This window comes from Eschrichtius robustus, chromosome 5 (assembly GCF_028021215.1).
Source record: "Eschrichtius robustus isolate mEscRob2 chromosome 5, mEscRob2.pri, whole genome shotgun sequence".
In the NCBI taxonomy this organism is placed as follows: domain Eukaryota; kingdom Metazoa; phylum Chordata; class Mammalia; order Artiodactyla; family Eschrichtiidae; genus Eschrichtius; species Eschrichtius robustus.
The window spans coordinates 42,864,156-42,889,311 of NC_090828.1; the positions used below are offsets into that span (position 1 = coordinate 42,864,156).

General features: G+C 37.6%; 1 protein-coding gene and 1 long non-coding RNA gene across 2 annotated transcripts in view; one reads left to right on the forward strand and one right to left on the reverse strand.

Annotated features, from left to right (window-relative positions):
- TMEFF2 (transmembrane protein with EGF like and two follistatin like domains 2) overlaps window positions 1–12,428 on the forward strand; it is a 246,466-nt gene extending 234,038 nt beyond the window's left edge. Inside the window, exons 8-10 of the mRNA XM_068543848.1 lie at window positions 6,569–6,692; window positions 8,553–8,711; window positions 12,183–12,428. Of these exons, the coding sequence (XP_068399949.1) occupies window positions 6,569–6,692; window positions 8,553–8,711; window positions 12,183–12,279 (380 nt within the window). The 3' untranslated portion in view covers window positions 12,280–12,428. The remainder of the gene's footprint in view (window positions 1–6,568; window positions 6,693–8,552; window positions 8,712–12,182) is intronic.
- LOC137764812 (uncharacterized) overlaps window positions 1–25,156 on the reverse strand; it is a 129,296-nt gene that overhangs the window by 64,576 nt on the left and 39,564 nt on the right. The gene's annotated exons all lie outside the window — the stretch shown is intronic.

Below are 25,156 nucleotides of genomic sequence, written 5' to 3' on the forward strand. Positions count from 1 at the left end.
CTCGGTGGGGAGAGCTGTAGCAAACTGCCCCAGATAAGCTTACGGCAACTCCAGCTCTGGACTCCCGAGAGGCTAATGAACCGTGGATCCCTGCCTCTTCCCAAGGCCTGATGTTTACACAGTGTTGTCAAAGACATCTAAAGTTCCAAAAAATACTATATTTTTAAAAGGTCTTCAAGCATAATCCTCTAAACCTATAGGAGTTACCCACTTGCTGAGAGTTAATAGGCTCTTGACTGAATGGTGAAGTTTGAAAAGGACCATTATAGGCAGAGTGCAGTTTCCCCCAGTTGCCTGTTCTCTTCACTATTTGGAGGGCTCCGCCATCAGAAGCCAGGCAGGGCATTCCTAAGGCAGGGGACAGAGAAAATGGCTAAAGATCTGCTTATTTTCCTCCTAATAATAAACAACTTCTTCTTCTTTTTTTCTTGGAGGTCTAGAATTTCTGGCTAAATCTGTATGAAACTTGTGATGTCAAATTCTTCAATTTATTAAAATTGTATTTGGATGTCATAAGTTAAAATGGTACATACAAGTTTCTCTTCCAAGGTTTTACAGATTTCTCAGCTTTTATCCATGTAAATATATTACCAGTAGAAACTGAGATAATAAAAGCCCATGCAAGTAATCATCCAGTATTGTTGCATTTCAGTCACTCCAGTCCCCAAATTACTATGTCTATTTCAGATGCTGTTACCTTTTCCAATTTAAATTCAGGCAATTCTTGAATAATGCCGTTAAGGTCTTGCCTGAGAATGCAGTAACACAAAAATTAGTTTTCTTCCATTGTATTTTAATTTTATGTCCAATAAGAATATTTATATATGCAAGTGGTGATGTGGATAATCACATTTCACATTTTATATTAGTGCCTGATCAATATTACAATAAGAAAGAATTTCTCTGCATCCCCATGCATCCTGCTCCCAACCCATACCTCTGCCTAATTAGCAAAGTTCTGGATCCAAACAGTTTCAATTACTCTTCTGAAAAAATAGAATAATGTTCAACTTGCAGAAGAAATGTAGCACTTGAAGGACTTGATCTCTATTTTGAAGGTTTTCTTTTAAAATCTTTAACAGATGAAATAACTAGGAATATTGTGACTGGGCCTCTGCTCTCTACAGAACTTTAGAATTGATCGTGTCCTTAAATGCTTCCACATCCGTTGTGCTAAGCTGTCACTTTCAGCTAGCATTCTCATTTGAGTCTCTGTCCTAGAGGCTTAAAATAAGAGAGACTCTTCTCATCTACTCATCTGTGCCTTGAAGAAACTATGACAGCAGGTGAGGCTATTATAGAATTTGTTAAGTTGCAAGAACTCATATTGCATTACATTCAGAACCCATTCAATAGGAATGCTTTTCTGGTCTTTAAAAAACTTCGATTGCAATTCAAGCTAGATAGGAGGTTTTACTGCCACCTCATATGTTTATACCTGATAAGGACAGGAAATCATAAGAGTTCTATATTTTCTTTGAAACCAACTCTAATCAACAATGGGACCATCATGACTTTACTTCTAAATTCATAATTTGTTTCTGTCCCAGGCACAATATAAATATAATGGAAAGAAAGATAGTTTTTCTTTTTCTAGTTGGTTAAATAAAATTATTTTCAAACTGCTTTAGCAATAGGGCAGTAAGCAGGAGAAGAGTAAAATCAAGTAATCACTGATTACAGTAAAATCAAGTAATCATCAGTAGAGGAATATCTCAGTGCTGGAGTTTCCTTGTACTGTTATAAACATGAAAAATAGAAGTATTATATAAATACATCAAAAATGCAAATTTCGTTTTGCTGAAAAAATGTGGCACATTTTGTGTGCCCACAGGAAAAGAGAGTTGAAAAGATAATAAACCACACTGTACAACTCACATGCATGTACTTGTCAAGATAATTCACGATGTTAAAGCATAATGTTAAAAATTGAAGATCCACAAGCATATTGTTCCCCACAAAGAAGACAATATGTAGTAAAGATCACTTTATGCTAGAATGTCTGAATTACAGACCCAGTCAATATTTAAGATATTTTACACTCTTTAAAAAGTAAAATGCCCCCATAATTAAGGCAAAGTGACTTCCTTACCTAAATAATGTCCTTATTTCTCCACTTTTTTTCCCTAGGATATTAATAATAATATTTTGCAATAAATATTTATTAGTAATTTATTATAAGTAAATATTAAGAATAGAAATAAATATTACTCTTAAAATTCAAAGAACCTAGAGATCTGAAATAATCCAATCTACCATACAGTAACACTCCACAACATCTGAGAAATAGTAACACATCTGAGAAATTTTCACACCACCACAAACTCATCACTTCACTATATAACTCATTCCCCCATTGAACAGCTCTGTTTGCTTAAAAATGTGCAGCGGAAATCTGCCCCCCTAAAGCATCCTCTAAATCCTGATGATACCTCTAGTTTAGGATCTTTCCAACTTACTCTAAAATCCTTACACAGAATCAGACTCCTCATGGGGAATCAGAGGCCTAAAGGATTTGTATATATATTCTAAAGAAAGGCCTGATTAAAGCAAGATGGGGCTGTCTCCAGAGAAATATCATCTGACCAGCCCCCAGATGTCCTCCCAGACTGTAATACACCATGGGTAGGATCTGGTCCTTTAGCCTATAGGTGCAGAAATTTGATTTTACAAACCCCAAGAATTCAGTGGGCTGAAGAAAGCTGACTTGTGCCCCCAAAATGCATGGAAACTCAGAACCAATCAATTCACTCAAATGAAATATATAACTGTCAAATGGATAAGATATCTAGGTGGTACTGTCAAAGCCAGCTACACAGAAGTCCAACTATTTTAAGACTAAAGAGCAGAGCATCAAAACAAGAGAAATGGGTTAACTGAGTATTTAATAGCATCAGACACTAATAATCTAGTGCATCCATCTTTGCAATCTTTGCAACTGGGCACTCTGGGTTTGCTAGTTCAAGTTGGCTTCTGAGGGCACAGCATCCCAGAGGGCACTTGAATAGATGACACAGCATGACATTCAGATGTTTCTTTTGCCAAACTCTAACCCTTATCCAAAGGGAAACATCCTTTCTTCAGATATAAGGATAATTTTAGTCAAATTTTACAGTCATATTTCTGCTTCAGTCGATAATGTGTTGCTTTGATAGATTAATTCTCTGAACGACATCTTGTTTCCAACTTTTTGGGAAGAAAGCAGGGGTAATGATAAATACACGTGTACACACACACCACACTCTGGGCTATATTGATTTAAATATCTGAACTGCTATGCCTGGTTCTGCCCACTTTCTATTCCACTTATCTTACTTGACTTGTGATTAAAGCAAGGTCTTGCTATTCGCCATTTCCTCTGTCTCTTCAGCTTGCTGTGTCTCTTTCCCTGAAAGCACCAGGATAGAAACAATACATGTAGCTGTGCTTTACAGCAGCCCACTTCTATAGCTCTTGACTGGAATGTTGACTAGCAATGGGCATGCAGCCCTATTAGCTCTGCTGCAAGTAACTCAGATTATACCAGAAGTTGTTTCTTAAAAAAGGCAGGATCTCATTCAGAATAAACAATTTGTAAACATTTAAACAGGAAACTGGACAAGGATTTTAAACAAAGACACGAAGAGTTTCTACCATGATCACTCTCTGTCTCAGAAGAAAGAGCACAACCCTTACATTAAATCTCTTTTTAAATGGAGAACAGAGAAGTTGATGTCTAAATAGTCAACCACCGGAGAAAACATGCAGACTTTCAAAGTATCATTTTTCCATCATTTTAAACCATTAAATGCTTTTGTTATTGCTTAAATACCTATGCATAAACATCAGGATCACAAATATCCATTATGGTCCATACACGTATTTGGTTTGTATATTATATTTCTGTGTTTCTACTCTTCGTAATATACTCAGATCTCATTTCTAAAACATGTCTATTGCATTACTAGAAGTGGTTATATATTCAGGTTTTCAATCAACTGGTTTACTTGCTTGGATTGACTATAAATTTGTTGACATATATTGATGATTCCTCATTTTCTTGCCCAGGGTTCATTTCTTCTACTCATTTATTTTCAATCTCTCTAACTTTCTTATTTGACAGTATCCTACGAGCAGCATAACAGAGCACTCCAAGTTCATAAGGAATGGTGTAAACTAATTAGCAGATTTTATGATGGAAACTATTCCCCTCCCACATGATCATCCTGCCTGGATAATGAACTTTGTGAAAATATCCAGCTCTTACTACACTAAGGCAACAGTCTCACTCAAACAAGCTCCTATTTTGCCCTTGGACTCAGTTCCTAATTGTGGACATGGTACAGATTCAGAAACAAAAACAGTATGGGGTGAGGGACAGAGTTAAAAATAAGAGAGCCTTAAAAAATGGATTTTGAGTTAAGAAAATTCTTGATCTTCTTTTGCAACTGACAGAAAGAAGAATAGCCCTAATAAGATGTGTTTGAAAAATACTATGACTGAAATCACAGTGTATAAGTGAAAGTAGGGAAGTTACAGAAAATTCCCCTACATGCAGGTGTGCAGAAGCACTGAAGGGTTACTAACGAACACTAAATAGAAGTGTTGAATAGTTTGTTATGGGGAGAAGATCCAGAAATAAGAGTGAAAATCAGTGCTGGTTCATTACATCAGCAGTGAGGCTGGCAAACCCCACTGCTAAAGTCGTCTTTCAACAGCAGGTGCGTGGTTTGTCCACTCTGGCTTGTAGCCCCCCAGCCAAGGCACAGAATGAGCCCAGTCTTCATGGATTCATGAATGACCACAAGCCCTCTCAAGATGTATCTAAATACTGTGGTCGTTCTGCTTCTATTTTGGTCACATACTCCATATTGGAAACTTTACCCCACACTATCCATTTCAGTTTTGGTGTGTTTGCTTACTGCAAGCAGTATTTCTTACCGAAAACACCGTAGTAGCTTGGAAGAATGGAAGAAACCAAAAGAGAAAGTTCTATACATTCTCAGTCTTTTCTATGGAAGTGGTTCTTTCAGTTTAATAGTAATTATCAAAGTAGAAATATTATAATGCAAACAAAAGATCACCTAAATAGGTAAAAAGACATAGATATAAAACAAATGAATGATTTAAATGCCATCACCAGTCTCTTCAGCATCCTTATGATAAATCCTTTATTAATCTGGGTATGTAATTTGAAATATTACCCACCATACTGATGTGCATAAATATCCCTACACAAGAAAGCACTTAACATATTTAACAATTTACTTCAAACTTTAATGTTTTTCAGATGACAACCTAGATCTTAAAATATATAGATATTTTATAGCTCTGCTTAAACATAAATAATACATTTGTCTAATTCACTAATACCAAAGGTACATTTTTTCTCATGATGAATACAGTCATCATCCATGACTGCCAGTAAAAATTATAAGGATGCACTATAATAAAAAAAAACTATACCCCTATGTGGAAATGATAGGATATAATCTGTTTCATAAAAATAGTAATTGATTCTCAATCTTCCATCACTGGGAGAACGCATTACTGCTGACCGATTACTGTGGTCTTGAAAAGTATCTTTAGATTGAAGTCAAGAGAGTTATACTTCTCGTGCGTTTAGGGAAGAATTTTAAAGTATATCAGGTCTCAGATTATAGAAGAAACTCAAAAAAGGCAAAACTTTATGTTATAAAATGAACATATAAAGAATCCAAAGACTGCTTAGAGATGGCATTACAAATGAGAAGCAAATGTATTTAGACTAACAGAGGTCAGAAAAAAATTTAATACCTTTATAGAAACATGAGAAAATAAAACTTGTTAATGACAGAAGAAAGGGTTCATTTTAGAACACAAGTTTTTTTTCTTCACCATAAGTTTAAATTTCACATGACATTGTAACATAGGCCAAATATTATGAATTAGAATACACTCATAGCATTCAGTATGTACTGTGTTAGTATCTACATAAGTGATTCTGAAATAACATTTGCTCTTTCAATAGCATTATTTAGGCAATAAAAAAATGTATGGGCGCTAGGAAAATTCATGTTCACAGTAGATGAATAAAGCCCGAAAGAATACATTTGTTGAAATTTGCATTTGGTTTTGGAAAACTTCTATTTAACAATTGAACACGGCCATATTTTAATTTTTAAGCTCTCACATGGAGAGAGTATCAACGTATTGCAGCAATTTACTTTTAGGGACATTATGCTGGGCTTTAAAATTCAAAAAATAGGATATTTCTTCTTGAATTATTTTATGATCAATGTACAGTCTCTACACAAGGAAAATTAAAGCTGTCTGACAACTCATAGAAACATCACTGGCTCTTAAAGATGTAGGAAATTACATAAAAGCATGAAAAGTACTGGGTAATTTTGGAGTTTCATCTCTAAACACAATTGTAAAGACATCTGTCTTTCAATTCTTTCTCCCTCTTTCTTCTGAAGCATGGCCTTTTAATTCTTGCCCTTTTAAATATTTTTGCCTACTGTAGCTTTGCTTCTTAATGTACTGGTTGATCTAACCAGGCTAAGAAAGTATTTACAGGAGATGTTGCTTTTATCTGTATTCACAGAGAATGCTAACAAATTAGAAGAAAGTGCCAGAGAACACCACATACCTTGCCCAGAACATTACAATGGCTTCTGCATGCACGGGAAGTGCGAACATTCTATCAATATGCAGGAGCCATCTTGCAGGTAATGTTTTCACCCTTTAACTTTTAAATGTATAAAGTAAAAATATAGAAACTAAATTCTGGATGTTTACAGAGAATTGGATGGCATTCTGCCTGAATGGGTGATCAGCAGCCAAACTTTTGTCTCTTTCCTACACACACACACACACATGCACAAACTAGAAAACAACAAAATGTGTGTACATACCCAAGTACTATGTAACACATCATTATATACACTCTTCTGGTGGAATTTTAAATTGAACCTTGGGCATTACAAGTTCCTTAAAGACACAGCCTCCTCTGGTTTATTCATCACTCTTTCCCATGGACACAGAGCAGTGCTTGGCACAGATCAGGTACTTGATAAATATTTCTCAAACAAATGAATGGATGAGGCCTAAAGATAACACGGTTGCTTTTGGGAGGCTGCCTTTTCCAAAGTCCTTCAGGTCTTCTAATAAATATCATCAATCTTGGTTTTGCTAGGATCCACTATCCGCAAGGCTTGTAGAGTGAGATATTAGCTATACCTCCACAGATTCAGACTCAGTTGAGACACAAAGAAATTGCTTGTCTGGATTTAGTTAATAAGTACAAATATCTGCTGAATACTCATGGATAGAACATAATTATTTCAGAGACGATAAAGCCAAAGTGAAAAAAACAAACGTATTTTTTATTCAAGGAATATACAAGTGGCAAATGATGAAACAGGTTGCATATTGCTGCTATACACTGAAAGGAGTTTCTCTCTCTTGTTCTGTTCCTTCTCTCCCCTCCCTTCTCCCCCTCCCCTCTCCTTTCCTCTCCCCCTCTTCTTCTTTTTCTTCATCTTCTCCTTCTTCTTTCTTCCTTTCCCTTTCCCTCTCTCTCTCTCTCTTTCTCAAGAACTGCCTTCCTTTCATGTTTTCCTTCATTGAATACACTAGCACTTGCCTTCCAGTAGAGCAGCCAGGAACAGTGAGAAGTTGCACCCGCTGCCCTGTCATCCCCAGCAGAGTCGTCATTATTAAACCTCTCTGATGCAGAGAGGAAAGATCCCAGGACGTAATAATGAGAAATTCAAAGTGAAGTACTAAAATAGTTGCACAAAGTCAATGACAAGTTGATCCCCACTAGTACTGTTTTCATGTGAGTTGTTTCCTCGTTTCCTGGTCAAATGCTAATTCTAACACGCAGATTGTCTACCTGAGCTTTCTGATGAGGGCTGAGTGAGGGAGAGGCAGCCTTCATCCTCAGATGAATAGCACATGGGCTTGTTTTGCCTAACCAACCATATTGCCTACATCATAATTACTTTTTTCCTACTGAAATTTAATTCTCTACCATAAGCAGACAACTTTATGACCAGTAAATTAAAGAAATCACTCTTGTTGTACCTCTGGCCCTAACACTTTTTAACACTTATTCTAACAGTAGCATAGGGAATGCTTTATCCAAAAATAGATAAGTAGTACTATTTTTTATACTCGTGTCATCAGAAACAAGTCTTTTCTCAAGCAATTATGTTGACTTAGGTTAATTAAAGAGCAAGTTAAATAAAATGTAAAGCTCACCTGAAAAAATATACATAGAAAGAATAATTATTCCTGGGCTTCTCTCATCTCTCTATATTATCACTACAAATTATCTACCAACTCTCCTATCTTCAAACTCATATAAACAAGTATAAAAAGAAACTGCATTATCTTTGAAATAAAAAACACAAAGAGATCTTATTGAAAACAAGTATTTGAAAGGCATATCTACAAAGTACTATTTTTTTAAGAGCAGGAAAGGGAAACAAAAGGCCCTAATTTCACAATGAAGATAAATAGCTGTAGGCCAACTATAAAAATGAGTCCAGCAACTACAGGTAACTGGACACTATTTCTTCCAGGTGTGATGCTGGTTATACTGGACAACACTGTGAAAAAAAGGACTACAGTGTACTATACGTTGTTCCCGGCCCCGTCCGATTTCAGTACGTCTTAATCGCAGCTGTGATTGGAACGATTCAGATTGCCGTCATCTGTGTGGTGGTCCTCTGCATCACAAGGTCAGTAACTGTACTCAGTGGCCACCCACATGAAGGGATATGTCATTCCTCCTTGTCTTAGAGCTCTCTAATTACAAGTCCCTTCATGGACTCTGCAGCCATCCATTCTCTGGAGTCCTATTTCCTCATCATAACAGCATTGGAATAGCCAAATGGAAAGACATTGACTTTCGTGCTGGAGTGGTACAAATTTTTTTCCTTATTTTTGTATTATGATGAGGATTATTTATTTTCTAAGGAAAGGTTTTTTTTCCCCTTCTAATGTGTAATACCAATCTTTGTTTAAATATGCTTTTCTCTTTTAGCTATAAAAAGTCAGTCTTCATTCAGACTGCTAACAGACTATTTAAACGAGCAGTGTTTCCTGACTTACTTGGATTAGTATGCCAAATGAGATCACAGAATAGATTTTATACAAGGCCTAGAAAAGTATTAAATTATAGCTCTCATTTAGGGCACTTATATTTCCAAGTATAACTCTCACGTATAGTCATTTTTAACATATTTGATATAAACCACAAATACATTTTTATCTTAAGTTAACAAAATAATTTTTAATCACAAAATTCAAAGAGAATAGTTATAATGAGAATGATTATGTTGTAGTACATGAAAACCTTTGATATATGGAAACACGCAGCAAATTTCACAACAAGCTTTCATATCAAACCCCCAAACAGTCAGACAGTAATTGTTTCCTGGAGAGTTAGGTTGAGAGAAGTACAGAGATCTCATCCAGTTTCAACAGGAAAGAAAACCACGAATAATTAGTAATGTCTGGCATTGGGCTTGGAGTAAAGGAGGGAGGCCAGGTATGGCTTACCTTCATTAGTGTGTAAATTCATGGTAACCAAGAATTAGATTCCAAACCGAATGCATATTATTTATGTCCTGTCTAACCAGAAATGTTACTGAAGATTCTTTGTTCTGATCTGATTTCACTCTGCTTGAGATAAAAGTTCCAAGGAAGTTTTTCAAGGTTTTTGTCAAATTCACAAGGCATTTAGACTTTCAATCATTTGTGCAGCTCTACAGTAAATCAGAATGTTTCCCAAAAAGTTATTTTAAGAAGACAAGAAAATAAAAGAAAGTATCATATCTTTAGAAAATAAAGGCCATAATACATCTCTATATCTGTATTGTTCTATCTTCTTTGAGGACAAGTGTGGCATTTGCTCTTGAAAAAGACAAAATATGGTTCATAGATCCTTCCCTGGCCTAACGGCTTAAGGGAACATCATCGACGGGAGCTCTGTGCTACTCGAAGCCAAGTTGAGTTCATCAACTTGACTCTTATGTTTAGATGCCAAGTGAGTCAGTGGATTACATTAAAATTGATTCTGGGGAGCATAAAAATAACTCAAGAAACCAAAAATACTAAGTATAAAAGAAAAGATAGAAAAGAATCTAAAACACAGGAAACTGTGCCACATTACTCCAGGGGTCTTGAGCCTTCTAAGTAATATCAGCACATGAAAAATGAAATTCATATTTAATAGATATAAAATCATAACAATTTGATTTGCTACTTCATGTACTGACAAAACTGCAGAACTTTAAATATTTCAGCAGATGTTTAGAAGTCTTATTAATCAACTTCATTCCCATATGTAATAAAAACAACTGGAATACATAGGGTCCTTATCTCCCCAGGAATTGTGTCTCTGTGTGTGTGTGTGTGTGTGTGTGTGTGTGTGTGTGTATGTATATGTGTACACACACACACCAATACATATACATTTGGTAACATTATGAAGGAACAATTATCCCCATTTTCAAGATAGGGACTCTGAGGTATGAGAAGTCAGCAAATTGCTGAGTATACACAGCTGAGCAATAAGGGCAGAAATGGAATCTAGGCTGCCTAGTATGAGAGCCTGTGCACTTCACCACCAGTCATACTGCCCCTTGGCTGGTCAAGATGTCTGTATTCTGACGCTCAAGACAACCTAACTGAGCTCCAAATTAGGCAAGCCATTTTTTTAAGACATACGGCTGTTTTCATTTTCCATGTAAAAACAAAACAAAACAAAACCTACCTTCTGTTTACTTTTGGGGAGGAGAAATAGCACATGAACTAAACTGGCATTATTGTAATGCATTTTATAAAACTCTCCTAGTCAATCCAAGCTTTCCAAAATCCAAGAGTCATACTAGTCAATAAACTACACTATTCTCAGTATGGATTCATTTCATTCACTTGAAAACATTCTGCACAAAAACCAGACTTTCCAGCTAGGCCATCCTCCCCTCTAACCCTTCCTGCCCAAACCCTCTCTTCCTGGTGACCTGGCCACACTCGTCCGTCAAGACCTTTTCCAAAACATCTAGTTGCTAAAAGATTTACAAAATTTCACGAAGCAGAGGTCCCCTCATTCTCTTCAATTTTCTTTTAATCTCATTGTCACCTGGTCTCTCCTCTTTTCTACCTCTCTTTTCTTTCTCTTCTCCTCTTCCCACTTTCTTTCTTTTCCTAATTCTTTCCCCTTGTTTTTACTACTTTAGTCAAATATCTGTCTTTCTCCTAAATAAACATGTGTCATAAAGAATACAGACATCTAGAGACATGTTCTGAAATGAAGAGAGTTGCCCTGCTGAGAAGATGTATTTTCAGTCTTTTATCTCCAGCTCCCACTTGCTGGGAATGTGACTTCCAGCTCCATGTTCATTTTGACAGATCTACCCCAAAAAAACCCATATATGTATATACTATATACATTTACTCACATATGAACATATATATGAATATATATTTTCTGACACCCCCAGCTTATTATAATAGGATTTTATATGAACTTTATATTGTTATTTTTATTTGTATTGTCAAAGCATTATTTTATTATAAGAGAAAAGCTACTAGATCAGAGCTTTTCAGATAATTTGACTGAGTCTTAGCTTTTTATAGAAGCTAAATAATTGGTACCAATTTATGTCTCTAGCTTATAACATTAATATACAAAATGATATTAGGCTGAACCAAAACAATATCCCTTTTCATTACATATCCCATATTAACAGTTGGCTCACTCTCTGGTTTGATAGGATTTAAACTTGTAGCACTGAAATGCCAATATAACATTCATCCTTGGGACATTTAAAGTATCAAGTTGTTGAAGACCTTTAACATGAGATTAGATGAGCTCACACTTGCTTGATTGCATTGTGCTGAGTCATTGTTTGAGCCCTGATGAGTAAACTGTTGAGGACTAGGTAAATGTATTCCTCTTCAACTTCCACCTCTGTTCTTCAGTTCTCCTCAACAGATGCTTAAAGACAACTGCAAGGAGAAGCAAAAACAAAAAACAAAAACAAAAACCTCTTCCAACATAATTCCAGCTTCTGCTAATAATAAATTCTTTCATCTGAAATATTTTAATAATTTGCTTAATCCACAACTTCACTCTGTGATTGTGGGACCAGACTTTAGGTAATAGCACTGGACTAAGATCTGTAAACTTTCCAACCTTCTAGGAAATGCCCCAGAAGCAACAGAATTCACAGACAGAAGCAAAATACAGGGCACTACAGTTCAGACAACACAACAAGAGCGTCCACGAGGTTAATCTAAAGGGAGCATGTTGCACAGTGGCCGGACTACCAAGAGCTTGGACTACACAATACAGTATTATAGACAAAAGAATAAGATGAGATCTACACATGTTGCCTTGCATTTGTGGTAATCTACACCAATGAAAACATGTACTACAGCTATATTTGATTATGTATGGATATATTTGAAATAGTATACATTGTCTTGATGTTTTTTCTGTAATGTAAATAAACTATTTATATCACACAATATAGTTTTTTCTTTCCCATGTATTTGTTATATATAATAAATACTCAGTGATGAGAAAAAAATTGGCGTTCTTAAATTTGCGGTATCTCCTAACTGTAAATATAATCAAGCTAGTACAATCTGTACAAGTACCAGTATTTTATCTTTCTCCACATCTTGAGACAGAGCATTAGTTTATACAGGACTCAGTGGCTAGGTTTTGAGTGATTCCAAGATCAAGGGAAATGATGGTTATTGGAAAAGAGAAAAAATAGTTTACTTTCTATCGAGTGAGGAAAAAATATTTCAGATCTTTGAATCATCTCTATTTTATCAGCTTTCTTCCCTGGTCTTCCATTTTCATCCCCAGAGCAGAAAAATCTCTGGCATATAAATTAAATCAAAGAAGAGGGGGAGGGAAAGTGCTTTATAACTCATAAAGGAGAGGGAAAGAAGATATTGGTTTTTATTTGGGAAACATTTTAGAATCTCCCAGTTAAGTGCATATATCTGAAAGGTCCTGAACAAGCTACATATTAGGAATACACAGAGCACAAAATCTATTCCATTTAGGTGAGTGGAATTAACAACTAGGAAGAAATTCTAATAACATCATTAAATGTGTAACACCAAATCATGAATTCTCAGAAGCACCTTGCTATATTTACAGTATATGGTTCTTTAAAAAGAAATTAGAATCACAACCAAATACCTCATGAATAACTTCATGGCTAACGCAGCACCATTATTTGAAATGGAACTAAGGTGATAATATTTCATGAAATGTGCTTTATATATATGATAAGAACGAAAATTAATCCCATAGCATATGAAAGACCTTGGTGGGAAATCGATATAGATTTCTGAGCACACAAATATGTATGACCACTTTGGAAAAAAAAAACTGTAAAAATTCTCAAAGAATAAGATGAAAGTAACAAATCAAATAATTGCCTTATTATCATTTAGTCCTTCATAGCTTTCTGTGGCTAACAGAGTAAATCTAAATAAAACTTTCTTTGTCTCCTTCAAATGTCCTCTGCACATACTGAAAGGAATGACACTTCTGTGTCCACAAAAAAAAAAAGGACAAATGTCAAACCAACACTTTCTGAATAGAAAATATTCAGTGAAAAATAAGTTTCCTGAAGTGATATTTAAGATATTTGTTAAGACATTTTTTAAAAGGTGACAATCTAAATAGTATTTAGGACTCCGTGAAAAATCTGGTTTTCTAGGTTAGTCATCACTTTGAAAAGTGTGAATCTATAAGCATAACCGTCACTCAAGTGTTTCCATAAATTGGTCATAGGCTACTTGTACAAACAAACTCTATTTAAACTTCCACATGGAATTTTAGTTTGGTTACCAGGTGCAGAGATGTAACTAGCCCTGATCTCCTTTGTGTAAGACAGGAGTCGTGGCAAACAAACCTTGCCTTCTCCTAAAGGAAGAACAAAAATACAACATGACAGGGCTTAGTAGAGTTAGAAAGAAACAACAATTCCACTGACTTTTAGTTGTAAGAGTAGGAAATGACTTGCTTCATTAAATATTGATACATTACTTTGTGTGAATTTTTATCAAAGGATCATAAACCTAAGTGCTGGAAAAGTCCTTGGAGTTAATAATACAGTACGTTCCTATTCACCTCTATGCTCACCCAACCCATGAAAGAATCCCTTTTAAAAGATGCATAACAAATCTTTGCTGTACAGTAGAAAGTAACACAACATTGTAAAGCAACTATAGTCCAATAAAAATTTTTTTTAAAAAGATGCATAACAAATCTTAAGTGAGTGCATACTATGTGCCAGCCACTATTCAAGGTCCTAGGGAAACACAACTAAAACATGACCTCTACTCTAAAGGAACTCACAATCATCTACCTAACATAATCATCTACCCTCTACTTGCATATATCTATCACTTGGAATTTTATTCTTCGTCAATTCTAATTTTGAGACCATTTTTTTTTCATATTGAGTTGAAATTTACTTCTCTATGGTTTCTACCCATGGCTTCTATTTTTCCTCTCTGGAGCAAAGGAATAATGACTTACATGTTTAAAAATATTAGGACAGATACTATGTTTTCCCACTCACTTGTGCAAGTATTTTCTCACTCTTTGCAAGTATTTTCTTCTCCAGGTGAAATATCCTTAATGTCTTCATCTGATATTCATGTGATATGGTTTCCACTTTCCCCTAACACCTGCATCATCCTTCCTTGGACAGACTCTACTTTGTCACTATATATCTTAAGTGTAGAGCTCATAATTGCACCGTCTGCTACAGTTGTGGTCTGACAAGCACAGAATATAGTAGAACTTGTAGAAAGCAAATTTAACTGAGAGCCATGATCTCTAAATTCAAGTCCTACTTTGATCACAAATTTGGCGTGGAACCATGAGCAAGTCATCTCACATCTCAGGTCTCAATTTCCTCATCACTTCTAATCTCTGTAATTCCAAGATTCTAGATATTCAGAAATCAGGCACTATACTTTTATTATTACTACCTAAGACCACCTTAGCTATTTTTGCTGCTCAACTTAAATTCAAAACTCTTTTTAAATAAACTGCTATTAAGCCATGTCATTCACTCATTCGTTCATTCATCACTCATTCATTCATTATCCATTTATTATCCATTATACATGTACTGAGGGCCACCAATTACCAGCACCATACTAAGCTATAAGACAAGGATAAATAAGGCAGAGTCCCTGCCTGAAAGGGATGAGATCATCCTGGTCCTTGCATCAAAATCTCACAGCCCCATTGGCGAGACTGGGAAGTAACTAGTAAATTATAAAGAATGTAACAAAGGCTACGATAACGTTCGGTTCAGAGTGCTTGGGGACCCTCCAGGAGGAATCTCCAGGCTGAGTAATGTGCTTCTTCACAGGATGTGAGACACACAGGATGACTTCAGCATTGTCCACACAAACCCTGACTTCTTGCTTCTGAGATTTTATCTACTTCTCCTACTCTCTTCATGCCCTTCTTCTCTCCATAATACACAGAGCAAGTAACAGCTTATCAGTGAGGCCTCCTTGACCCCCTTGGCTGTCTTCCTAATCCTGCCATGTTACTTTCCATGTTATTCCTTAATTGTCCATGCAAGTCTGTTTTTCCCATAGTCTGGGAGCAAGAAGGCAGAAAATCAGTGCCTTGCCAATTGTTTCCATTTATTCAATAAACATTTATTGGGTGCCTATGCCAAACCAGACACGATTCTAGGTGCTGTTATGTAGCAATGAAGTGGAGAGATCTCTACTCTCAGGCTCACATCCTAGCAAAAGAAGTGGGGCTTCCCTGGTGGCGCAGTGGTTGAGAATCTGCCTGCCAATGCAGGGGACACGGGTCTGGGAAGATCCCACATGCCACGGAGCAACTGGGCCCGTGAGCCACAATTACTGAGCCTGCGCGTCTGGAGCCTGTGCTCCGCAACAAGAGAGGCCGCGACGGTGAGAGGCCCACGCACCGCGATGAAGATTGGTCCCCACTTGCCGCAACTAGAGAAAGCCCTCGCACAAAAACGAAGACTCAACACAGTCATAAATAAATAAATAAATAAATAAAAGAACGTGAATTTCTTTAAAAAAAAAAAAAAAGCAAACTGGGCTATTCATTTCAGTAACAGTCAAGTGGTCTTAGTTTGCATTCAATTTCCAATCAGTTTCTCAATCTATTTCATAAAAAAAAAAAAAAAGAAGTGGAGGTGAGGATTAACCAAACAATAGACAACAACAACAAAAGCTAGGAAGTTTTAAGCTCTATTCAAAAAATTAAAAATAGAATGAGGTGATTCAGGGTGACTGGGTTTGGTGGGGACTGGGTCCCTCCAAGGAGAGTGTAGTACTTAAAACTTGGCCTCTGAAGCCAGACAGAAATGGGTCCCAGTCTAAGCTCCACTTGACTAACTACTTAACCTTGGGCAAACTGCCTAATTTCTTTATGCCTCGTATTTAAAAATCAAGAGAAAAATGCTTCCCACACTCAATATGACTGTTATGAGAGATAAGCAAGACAATCCATGTTCTGCTTAGAACAAGGACATGCACAGAGTGGACTTTCCGTATGTGGAAATTATTTTTTAGGAATATAATAAATATTTGTTGTAAAAGTAATTAAGAAGAAGAAAAGATATGTCATCAGTTAAATAAAGCATAATGGGAGTCATATGGTTAGAGTTAGAAGGAATCACGCAGTCATGCTCACTCAAAGGAGCGTTTCTTGTCTCTTCGGGGACAAGAGAGCTGTTTCTGGGAAAATAAGACAATATAAGTTAAGAAAAAAATACCACTCCTATTATTTCTTTTTTCAAATGGGTCCACTGGCATCGTGTCTGAACAAGAGGAGTGATCATTCTTTCATTTTAAAAGAGGTGTATCCTGATAAAGCACATAGCGTTAAACCTCTCGTGTGTTTCCAGGCACAAGATGAGTGAGTCAATATTGCAGTGACTTTGCAAGGCCAAATTCTTTACTTTCATGAATCCTTGAGGAGAAGTCAGTATAGACTATTGAAATATGACAGAGATTATCTCAAAGTCACGTTAGACTCTCTACTAATGTTTATCTTCAGATGCTACTTCCCTTTTCCAAAGTCATGCAGCACCTGAACCAGCTGTTTCTGTTCCTAGTTACAGTAGACATTTCACTTACATAATTAATCATCTGGATATCAATCACAAAAACCTTTTCATTGAATTAACTGATATCTTTATATGTAGTAGACATTTCACTTACATAATTAATCATCTGGATATCAGTCACAAAAACCTTTTCATTGAATTAACTGATATCTTTATATGAGCATCCATATTACATGAAGGATGAAGGATTATATAAGGTAATGGTACTGGTTTTTATAACTAATGCCTGAATATGCAAATGAGTAAGGCCCTTTGAAATCAACATCAGGAAGGCGGGGATGATGTGCAGCCCACCTGGTCAGAGTCAGGCCTCCTTCCAGCCTCACTCTGGACAAAAATCTACGTTACTAGTCCACTTACTTTGGGAATGTAACCAAATTCAATCCAGCACAAGAACCTAATTCAGAGTTAATGAGAGTCCAAAATCAGGGATTATGGGAGAGAGGGGAAGAGAGGACAGGAGCAGTCCTGGTCCTCTATTCCTAGTGGTCCCATTGCCATTGCCGTACCTGCCAGTCTTCCTGATCCAACAGAGGCACACCCTCTACACAAGGCTTAGCCATAGTGGCCTCCGGAGGCAGCGGCTCTCAGGACTCATCCAGTCAAGCAGTCAACCCCTTCTGCAGGGCACACTTGGAGAGGGGTCTGTGCCCTTCCTCCCTGTGGGTGTCTCCCCTTGTCGGGCTTCCTCCCCTTCTCAAGATCCTAACCACCTTTTTTCCTTCACCTCAAGAAGCCTCCATCCTCTGTTAAAGCCCTTCTCTGCCATAATCCATGGACTTAGTCCTTGAAAACAAAGGCCTTTATATGAGCCAGGCTATGAAAACAAAGCAGAGAGTAATGACCCAAATTGTCACCACAGTACAACAAATTATTAAGAAATATGTTACATGAATAGCACTTGGTTAACTAGCAAAATTAGAAAATATAGGTAAGTCAAACACAGAAATTAATCCCACCAACAAAAGATAAACACCATGGTGTTTATGTATGTCATTTCAGATAATTTCTGTGAGTATGGGTTGAGGTTTTTATAAGACAATAAAACATTTTTTAATAAACTGAATGCTCACTAAAGAATAAGCTACAGTTTCACAGTCATTTAAGCACGATTTATCAAACTACACACATATATGGTGTGGTTCTTGAGTAAGTTTCAATCTCTCTCAGCTGAGAATCAGTGAGGCCTTCGAAAAGTTTAGATGAGGATCTCTAAGCCATCCGTTTGCACGTTTATCTTTCTTTCCCCCCATAACACTAATTTCCCACCATCTCCCATACTACTTACCCTTCCTGTCTCAGTGCTCTCATACTACTGGCAAGCTATTCTCAGTCTCGTAGTCTGCAACTGTCCAAAGTGTACCCATAAAGCCTCATCGACAGAGCTTCTCCTTAATTGTCCCTGGGCCTAACTTGGATCTACTGAGATCGAGAGGTGCTAGAGCAGCTTTACCCTCCACTCACCATGAGGAAGTTTTGGTTCTCTTTTCACTCTGTGGAAGCCTCTCTCTGATTCCTAGTCTAGAGAAGGGTTTGACCATTTCACCATCATTTAGCTTCAAGGTGGTCATGCCAAAGCTGCCATTCCTACAACAGTTCACATTTCAGTTAAACTCAGCTCATGAGGGTGCTAACCTCTGAGCTGAGTTGTTTCCCAAACTGGGCTCTTCTTCCCTGCCTTGTATGTTGCGAGTAAAACGCTGCTCCCTGGCATTAATTGAGGCAATACATTTGGTTCACAACCAGCAGTTAGTATAAGTAGTATAACATTAAATAACAATAATTAAGGTATGTACTTATTATTACTTTTATTTATTAAAAAATAGATACCCTGATTATACTGAAAGGTACTTGAACCAACTTTCAAACTTGAGCACAAGATAAAACTGAATAATTAAAGATAATATAAGAATATTATATCACTTAAAGGAATGCACAAATCGGTGCCACCCGTCAAGTGAGCTGAAGTTAGCTACTATAAAAGAGCACTGAATTGTACTGGATGAACTAGTCCAGTAAAGGCAGTCTATTCTTCTAACAGGCTCTACTATGTGTTATGTCAAGGGGTCTCTTCACAAGAACAAAGACAAAGAGAAAATGCTGTGGCCACTAGGGAACACACTTACCTCCTAACTAATTACTTGAAAAAAAATTCTTAGCTAGAAGTTACCTCATCTGTTCACATCCATAACCTCTGGACCAACGGCATTTCAAGTAAGACACCCTCAGAGTGAGAAATAACGATATGGGGGAAGGGGAAGAAGAGAAGGAGCAAGAAAGAGCTGAGAGAGGAATCAAAGGCTGGGGGAAGGTGAGAGGGAGGGACACAGCCAACAACTGGATTGGGAGGAGGCGGGCAATTATGGGAAGAGGAATTTAAGAGATGGTTCGTTCAAATAGTCCTTCAGACAGGAGCACGTCTAAAGCATTTAAGCAGGATTGCAGGCATATGGGATGGCAGCAAGTAAGCAGCGGGCAGGAAGGTGGTGCTCCTGGGAAGGCCTCTTGCCCTGAAGTCTCAAAAGACCAACCTGCTGCGTGTACGGGGTTGGGAGGCCAGCAGCTGGCTTGGCAATCTGGGCAGAACGAGGCCAAGGCACTACTCCAAAGATGACTGTTCAGGCCTCCAGGTGAGGAGGAGAATGTGTTCAAAATAAAAGTTTTGTCATGTGCATATTTTCTTCCTCACAATTCTTGACCTCAAGATATGCAGATCAGATTCTTTATATTCTGCCGGACAACCTTGTCCCAAAGCTCTGGATCTGCTCTCTAGATAGAGAACAAAGGAACAGTTCACCCAGCGGCTACCCCTCCTTGTCGGGCCCGTGGAGGCGCTGTGGCCATCACACACGCAGGCTGCTGGATACTATCTGATCTGGGGTCATAAGGCAGCCCAGAGCACCCTTAGAAAAGACGTGCTGAGAAGGGAAGCAGACCAGCCCCTGCTTACAGAAGACAAATCCATCTGTGGTCTGCCTGGGAAAATATGGGTCCGAACTGCCAAGCGGAGCAAACCATTGGAGAGCATTGTTTAGGTGTGAAAGGATGAGCAGAAAGAGAAAAATGACTGCTCTAGAAGTGGAGGTTAGGGAAGAAACTGGAAGGGAAGCCCCAGGGAAGCCCCACCTCTCAGCTCTTCTGAAGGCACGTGGATCCGTTCTTCACTGGACAGCACAAGCAGAGCCGGCGACGTGTAATTAAGCTCACAGACCAAACTCTGGTGAACAGCCGGTGAGGTTGCCGACATCCCCCCAGAGGGCTGAGACTTCACTGCACCAGCATCCGCATAATAACATGATATTTCTCTTTTAAATAAGATGTACACGAATGTTCACTTGTGCCCAATTACACTAATGCATGATTTACATAAAATTAACTCTCCTGCTTAATTATAGTCATGCAGGGATTAGGAAGAAAAGGCTTTTACTTTGTAAACACTGTATGCTTTAACTCTTAGCCTCTCCGTGAAATACGACTGGCCCAATCGCAAATGAAGACAAGTCCCTTCGTCACTGGGGTTTACCAAACGTTGTCTTTCTGTCTGTGAGGATTATGTGTAAACTGAGTCACCAGAGTCTCGATCCAGTTAGAGCAGAGATCCAATTCTTCCACAATGTGAATGTATAAACTGGAGTGCTCTGTAGCAAGGAGCTAGGGTTTAGAAGTTTTGTATCCAGTGCGGAATTTAAACCGTCTGGGTAAGGAATCTGCAAAGGGCAAGAGAACGAGTCTCTAGTTTTCCAGAAGCGGCGAGGAAAACGTTTTCTTCAAAGGGCGATCCAAAGCTGCTTTGACAACAAAATGATTAAAGGCTGCCTCTTCTCTCATCTTACATCTGTCACTTTTCTGCATTCCTTTTTGCCACAAACATGAACACAATTTTTCTCTGAATAAGACTTCAGATTGCACATTAACGGGGAATTAAAAGTGAAGTTCAGTGCAACCCACACCAAAAGCATTTTTTTTTCCCAGTCTCTGCCAGAGCCGGTACCAGAAAACTAGAATAGAAGACAAGTCATTGAGCTGGCACAGTAAGAAAATGATTGAAGGCAACAGGGATTGAAGTTTCATCGTTATCAGTTCAGTGAAGACGAGGCAATGCTTCTCTGAAAAGCTGCACAAAAATACCTCAAGGGGCCAAATGCTCACCGCACTGCCTGACCACAAAAGATGGCAATTTCCTTTTGCCACCTTGTCAACCCTCTTTTCACCTGGTACACAAAGGACCGGATACCATAAGAAAGGGATTTGAAGTGAAAAAGAGAGACAAGATAACCTGCGAGCTCCTAAGAAAACGCATGGAAGAGCAAGATCTTATAGTCAGAGCAGATTGCATTTGCCAGGAAAGGACTGTAAACTGAAATTAGGCAAATTGGTCCTTATTTTCAGAAAACTGAAAAACAGAAACACATTCCTAATTCAGGGCCTGAGTTAATTTCTTTAGCAATACCTTTAAACACTATGCATAATAAACTGGATACCTGTAGCATACCAAGGACTTGTATAAGAGGCTCATTAACCAAAAATGACATTTAATATGTGAGATCTCATGGTACACTGTACAAAATTATTTTACTTCATAATCCTTCCTTGTTTATTCTGCAACAAAATATAAAGCAGTGAGAACTTCTTCAAGTCCTGGAATCCAGAAGGGCTTCTGTGGGGGAGATTTTCAAAGACATCCTTGGAGAGGCTAGAGATAGTACACAGCCACTAGTAATTTGGGGGGAAAATTGGTCCAGTCATCTGTGTTTTGTTTCCTTCTTTTCATCAGTGCAAATTTTTCTGTCAGGATCTGAGGCTTTAGAGAGATTAAGTTGTTGATTTTTTTTTCCTTCTTTGAAATGAAGGTCTTTCTGTTCTCTTGTGTTACCATCTCCCTGGCACTGGCTGCTTCACATTGTGCCTGATGCTATAAGACATTCTCTCTTTAAAATGCATGAATCAACCTGGAATTTTCCATCCTCTGATCCTTCATTGAGTTGTTGTTTCACAGTATGAAAAATCCTCAAAAGCTATGACTTGAACAGTGGCCATACTCAAAGGAACACCATGCCAGATTTGATCCTGAATACACAAAATCAAAACTCCTTCCATTTCAGACAAAACCCTTTGTTTGACCTGATAGTAATGGAATGAAACTGTCCTTAAAGGACTTTCTTTCCTAGCTATGTCTGAGGCCTTTTAAGAATTGGTACTATGATTTATTGATTGTGATAATGTATGACATACATAAAATTACAATTTATGACTAAGTATAGAAACAAAACCTGCTTTATTGATGTGTTACTCATCTTTTATAGGAGAGGAATTGTTTTGGGCACTTTATGAATACTATTTTACTTATGTATTACAAGGAGCCTCTGAAACATAATATTACTGCACCATTTTTATGACGAAGTAACTGTAAAGTAACAACTGCAAAGTTGTTAATAACTTGGCCAAGGTCACAGAGCCAGGAAGAGCCACAGTCACAATCTGAACCCAGATCAAACCAAAATCCATTCTGCTCCACGATAGCATGCTGTTTCCATTACTTTTTGTTTTATAGTACTATCATGTCAGAAGTCTTGCATCATTCAAATTTACCTGCTGGCCAGACAAATGCTTGTTTCAATAATGCTGCCATTGTTCCAATTATTCTGATTTTTTGCTATTGAAATTATACTCAGAGACAACTTATGAACCACACCAGAACACCTGTTTCAGTATAAGGATGCTGTCTTTGGGTTCCTACCTTTCTCTCCTTTCTCCTCTCCTCTTCTCTCTTCCAATTTTAGGGACCTCAGCTAGCCACACAGCTCTTTCTGCTTAGAGTTATAGGTGCCACAGGAAAGAATTAAACAAGATAATTTCAGATTTTTATAAATGATATTGTATCAGATATTATCTTGTTCATGTATATGTTTACTTGGTTTTCTATCTCTTTTAAATCTCTGGCCCCTCTAACCCCAAGGAATGTTGGGCTTCATGAGATCAAGAAGCCTGTCTTGTTCGTTTGACCCCAGTGCTTAGTACAGTTCTTAGAACATTGTAGATGCTCAATTAATACTTGTTGAACAAATGAATGAATGAATGAAATTAAAGGCTTCTCTGAGCTTGGGCCAACCTACCTGAAATAACTGGCTATGTAAGTCAGAAACATAACTATGCTGCTATGGCATAAATCAGTAGAAGCTGAATAAGACATGTTCAGTTTGAAAGTTACTAGGCTCTGAAAGAGGCCCCAAAAGTCTAAGTTGATAGTACAGAGGCTGCTAAAAGGGCCTTGGAGTCTTTTTTTCCTTTTCCCTTTTTCCCTTCTAACCCTCCATGAGCCATACCAGCTTCCAGGCAGCACCCTGGTGGGGCAAAGGGTAGTATGGAGCTGGTGTGCTATAAATTGTAGTCATTACAACACGTCAGCAGCCCCCCAGCTGAGATCTTTAACTCATTGCTAGGAGAGCTTTCAAGGACATCCATTTTCAGGAAGGTTTAGGAGCATTAAATGCCTTTCACAAGCCACCAGGCTTTTTAACTCATGTGAGTCTGACACTTATTGGGTGCATTTTATCTCACAATCAATTTAATTAGGAGCTGTCGGATTAAAAATGATTTGTTGCTTCTGAAAGACACCTGAACTCTAAGATTCATTTGTAAAGCTGTTCGCTTTCCCTGTCTCTCATTCTGTCCTCTCAATACCTAGTACAAAGCAGCATGAGGGGGACAACACTGCGGCCACCTTGACTGCCAAATAAAGGTGCATAATAAAGCTCACTTAGGAAAATAAGTAAATGCTAATAATTGGAATCTTGAGGTGGCATATATATACCCTTTGGGTAGTCAGGACGGAACCATGTCCTTGTCTTATTTCTTATTCATATCACTTATTTATGACCTTTTCTCAAAGGAGGTAAAGTTTTTAAGTGGCTCTGCATGGCAGAGATCAAAATAGTCAAAAGGTGAACTGATATGTAAGATAAAACTCAAAACACAAATCTAGGCAGGAATAAAGGAACAAGGGGCACCTCGTCTGATTTCATTTGTTCAAGACACAGGTCCCGATTCTATCATTAGCCATTCATGTGAAGGTACGCAAGTAAAAAAGAAAAATGTTAGCTACCTAAGAACAGTACTTCCAAAGCTACCGAGGTAGAAACTGTAAAATGAACCCTGCTTTCCATGAGGTCAGCTATAAATGAAAGAGATGTATTCCGAACAAATTACCACCAGCAAAGGCAAATAGAGAGCCCTTTCTGGTGAGGAAAGCGAGTACCTTTGGATTTCACCTGCCAAGCTTTGTCATATGGAAAAGTTGAGAGTGAGGAGAGGAAAAACCATTTGAAATGACCTAATTCTAAGGATCTATATTGTAATCCCTGCCTGTTTTAAAATTTCAAATGAAAAGAACCTGCTTAGTTAATGGTTAATAAAAATGATTAGTAGGCAGAACGCACTGAATCTATCAGACCCAAGATGTGCCAGAGAGAAAAATCTATAAGATACTATTGGAGATTAAACTCTTCTTAATTGCATATATTATTATTATGTGTTTGCACATTTATTATTAAAATTTGATTACTTTTTCCCTCCTTGGTATAAGAAAAGTAAACTGGAGGTCCAAGGAGATTTAATTGTGTTGTATTTGTTACCTGAACTGGGTCCATTCAGATCTGTCCTAGGTCTAACAAACTATTCCAAGAAGAGACTGTGGGGACAGAACTATATTAGGAGCTACAAATTCAGTGCAAGGACAGCCTTAGCTAACTATAAAGGGATTTACCAACTGCAAGGACCTCAGCACTGAGTACATGGAAACCAAGGCAAAATGTTAGCAATGTACTTTTAATCTCTAAGTAGAGACTTGCTCTAAAAACAAACTGCAAGGAGATCCATGAAGCCAAACTACCTATGAATAATGCACACTGATTCCTTTTTTTTAAAACAAACATCACTATAGTTTTCCAGTTGAAAAACAATGAAATACTCAGAATATATGATTTCTAATTAATTGTGGAAATTTACAG